This window comes from Condylura cristata, unplaced genomic scaffold (genome assembly GCF_000260355.1).
Source record: "Condylura cristata isolate star-nosed mole 26May11 unplaced genomic scaffold, ConCri1.0 scaffold00028, whole genome shotgun sequence".
In the NCBI taxonomy this organism is placed as follows: domain Eukaryota; kingdom Metazoa; phylum Chordata; class Mammalia; order Eulipotyphla; family Talpidae; genus Condylura; species Condylura cristata.
The window spans coordinates 11,048,089-11,051,994 of NW_004567129.1; the positions used below are offsets into that span (position 1 = coordinate 11,048,089).

The window sequence follows — 3,906 nt, forward strand, 5'->3', positions numbered from 1 at the left end:
GGTGAAAGGATTCACCAGAGACAGAGTGGGGAGCAGAACGGGCAGACTGAAGTACACTGCTGAGGGGAGCAGTGGGCGGGGCAGGAGAGGTCTGCCATGCCATGTGGGTCACCTCTGGGGCAAGGATTGAACTCGCACTGAAGCAGCCTCTGGCTGGTTATGTGGCCGCAGGCAAGTTCCTACCCTTTCAGCATCCAAGAGCTGGGAATATTAATAGTACAGGCTTCAATGAGCTTTTGGAGCAATATGTAAGCTAATATTTGCAAAGCACCCAGAACAATGCATATGCATGTTGAAAATATAAGTTAAATAAACACGCCCAGACTTTTCTGAGCACACAGAAGCATTTACATGCACACATTTGTTTCTTTTGCTTTGTTTGTACAAAAACTTGATCTTACACCACATACTCTACTGCAGCTTGTTTTTCTTCCTTCCCGGGATGCTCCAGGCATCTTCCCCCATCAGAATATAAAGTTCTGTGTAGCAGTATGTAGACGAGGGAATTACTTCTTAAATGTAGCTTTAAATACATAATGACGCCTCATGTTTTTAATGTGACTGTGTCATGTGTAATGGATGCACTAAAGTGTGTTTCCAGGACCTGCTTTGGTGACATGCATTTGGTGTCTAGTCTTTGGTTCCAACAGGGTGGCTGGGAGCCTTGTCCATGCTTCACTTGCATTCTGGTTGGACGCATTCTTGGGGTGCAGTTGCAGCAGAGGGGGTGCATATTTGACTGCTTTGGATATGTGTTTTTGAATGACCCTCCAGAAGGATTTCCTACTTTGTTCCCACTGGGAGTGGCAGAAGACCTGTGCGGTCATGTCTTGACAACCCTTCCCTGCCCCAGGTCTTTCGTGGTCCTTCAGGGCTTTTGTGCACAAGTCATCTGGCCTTCAAGGCTGCCATACTGTGACCTTGTTCTTCTAACATTCCCTAATGTGGCCCCATCTCTGTAACTGCTGTGACTCTATCAGCCCTCTGCTTCAGTCAGGCCAGTAGTTTCTATTTAGGGCAAATTTGCCCGCAATGGGCATTTGGCAATGTCTGAAGGGATTTATTTCAGTTTTGCTGTGGTGGAGAAACCTTGAGTTAAGCTGACTGTTCCTTACCTGCCTCTGGCCACAGGATGGACGAGAGCTATGTTGAGATTCTAAAGCCGTGCCTAGACTAACTGGGGAGAAAAAACTTTTACCAGATTGTAATGTCAGTGGTATGGTATCATCCTTTTTCAATTTTTTTTTTTTTTTTCATTTTCCAAGGTGCTTGCCTAGTTGTGTATGTGTAGCTGCCATCAGTTACCCTACTGGTGCCTGAGCAGCCAGCATCTTAACAGTGACTGGACACTCTGCAGCCACCAGCTCCTCTAATTTGCCTTTGTCTTGGGGGAAAACCTTACTCACTTGCCATTTGTCTTGAAGCCCAGCATTTATGTTTCCTGGCATTTATTTCATATCTTAAAGATCTTTCCTATCCTAACAGGAGGCGCCAGCTTGATAATCTCTGCATTGTCTTGAAAGTGATTGTCAAGTAACTAACTTTACAGCTTCTCCATTTTAGAGGTTGGTGCAACCAACAGTTTGGGAGCTCCCAGATGTGACTGCATTGGCCCTGCCATTTGGTGCTTATGCTTGTACTTCACAAGCAGGCATGATTTAGGCCATTTTCAAGTCTGGGTGACTCTTATCTCAGGGTGTGGGTGTTGAAGATAGCTCTACCTTCAGTGTCAGGTTCTCAAATTTTTTCTGTAAAGAACCAGCTAATGAATATTTTTGTCTTTGGGAGCCATGTGGTCTCCGTCAGTTTCAGCTCTGCTCTTGCAAGCTGCCATGGATGAGACTTACATGAATGGACAGGACTGTTCCAGCCATGGATTTTATGCCCACCACAGCATAATTTGCTGAGCCCCTGAACCCGTCAATATGGATGTATCAGTTTGAATCCTGGACGGATGAACTTAATGGCTTCTTAATGGTTTTGAAAATGAAAGCACCCAGCCTGGTGATTTTCCTGGGAAGGCAGGTGATGTGTGACCTTTCTTTGTTTTCCCTTATAGAAATGTGGTATGGCGTGTTCCTGTGGGCACTGGTGTCTTCTCTCTTCTTTCATGTCCCTGCTGGACTGCTGGCCCTCTTCACCCTCAGACATCACAAATATGGTAGGTTCATGTCTGTAAGCATCCTGTTGATGGGCATCGTGGGACCAATTACTGCTGGCATCTTGACAAGTATGTTAGACATTAAAATACCAGTCAAAATGTTCCATATGACTAGTCAGTTAATGTCAGGGCCAATTTTAGAACCATGTCTGAGTGAAATGAAGAAATCAAGAGTGGGTTTTAACCACAAGTCCTGTTTTCTAATATGTGGTTTGTTTGTTTTTTTCAACACCCCACATACTCCACAAGCTTCCTGTGTCAGGTTTTTCGCTCATGAGCTTCTGGGAAGCCATATTAAGCTTTATGCCATATATCTTGTGAGACAAGTCACCAGCAACAGAAAGGTATTTTTCTCTTTGGAAGCTCCTTCCTGCCCCTTTCAAGCTGCCACTTGACTGGTGGTATTGCCAGTCAGATGTGGTTACTTCAAGAATGGAAGACTTACTCTATGACAAAAAAATCTTGTTTAGAAAAAGTACCTGGTTACTTTTTCCTCTCAGGAAAAATAAGAATTGAATAAGAATTGGAGTAAGATTCATATTATACATTATTTTTACCTGGGTTTATTTATTTGTTTATTTTTGGCTTTTGCTTATGTCATGAGGATGAAGGTGATAAGTTTAATTTTTTTTTTAGTTTAAATTGTTTTTAAGGTCAAAATTAGATATAAATAACTTGTATACTTTATATAAGACTCAGGGGAGTGGGGAGCCCTTCCATTCTGGCATCTCTGAATGATAATCACAGCTTGCATTTTGGCTGTGCTTTTAGGCTTTTTTCTAGGTATAAATGTAAACACAAATATATTCTTAAAAACGTATTTGTATTAATTTGTAACTTTTTTTTTTTCACTATGGATTTAAACCTTGAGCCTCAAGCAGATATCTGTCTCCTTGACTTGAGGATTTTTGGGGACAAAGTGATCTCATTTCTCTGTATTTTGTAGATGATGAAACCTCTGTGGTAATGTTGGGAGAAGACCAGCTTTTCCCCTTCTGCATTTTAAGGAGTGTCCATAACTGGCTCTGTGCGATTATTTTTAACAATCACCTACAGCTGACTTAGAGAGCTTCCGTTTCAGGGTCCTCACTGGGTGACTGGTGCCTACAGCCTGTTTCAGATTTCTCACCAGTAAAATAGGGTACTACCTCCTCTGCTGACATGCTTTGACAAGTAAATGAACTAATTGCATGTTAAAGGCTTAACAGAATACCTGACAAGCATTAACTGCAGTCAGGGCTGCGATCATCCCCACCTGCAAGACTCCAGTGCAGAATTGGCTTTCTTTCCCCTGTGCTGCGCCTTCTGCTTTGCTTTTTTCTTTGAATTTCATCATCCAAACCCACTTCAAATTTCCTAAGCTTCTTTTTCCTCAGCTTACTTTTGGGGAGCTAAATTACAAAGGGCCGGAAAGCAGGTGCCTTTTCAGTGTGCATGGCACTTTTTGTCTATCACCACTGCCAGTTGGCCTTGCAAAGCCCACGTGTCTCAGGCAGCCAACACAGGTCATGGATAATAATGCTTTATTCATCCTTAAAATGTCCCTCCCTGGTGGCATAGTGGGTTAAAGCATAGCACTAAGAAGCTAAAGCCACTTCCACGTGAGTTTGATCCCCGCCTTCCTCGGAGGTGACCCACATGGCACTGTAGACCTCTCGTGACCCACCCTCTGCTCCCCTCAGCAGAGTACTTCATCTCAATCTGCCTGTTCTGCTCCCCACTCTGTCTCTGGTGAATCCTCTCAC

The 3,906-nt window shown here is 43.4% G+C and overlaps 1 protein-coding gene across 2 annotated transcripts in view; it reads left to right on the forward strand.

Moving 5' to 3' along the window:
- TMEM170A (transmembrane protein 170A) overlaps window positions 1-3,906 on the forward strand; it is a 17,928-nt gene that overhangs the window by 9,054 nt on the left and 4,968 nt on the right. Inside the window, exon 2 of one of the 2 annotated variants that reach the window (XM_004690369.2) lies at window positions 2,060-2,230. In XM_004690369.2, coding sequence (XP_004690426.1) covers window positions 2,060-2,230 — 171 coding nt within the window. The remainder of the gene's footprint in view (window positions 1-2,059; window positions 2,231-3,906) is intronic. The other variant, XM_004690370.2, reaches the window with a different exon arrangement.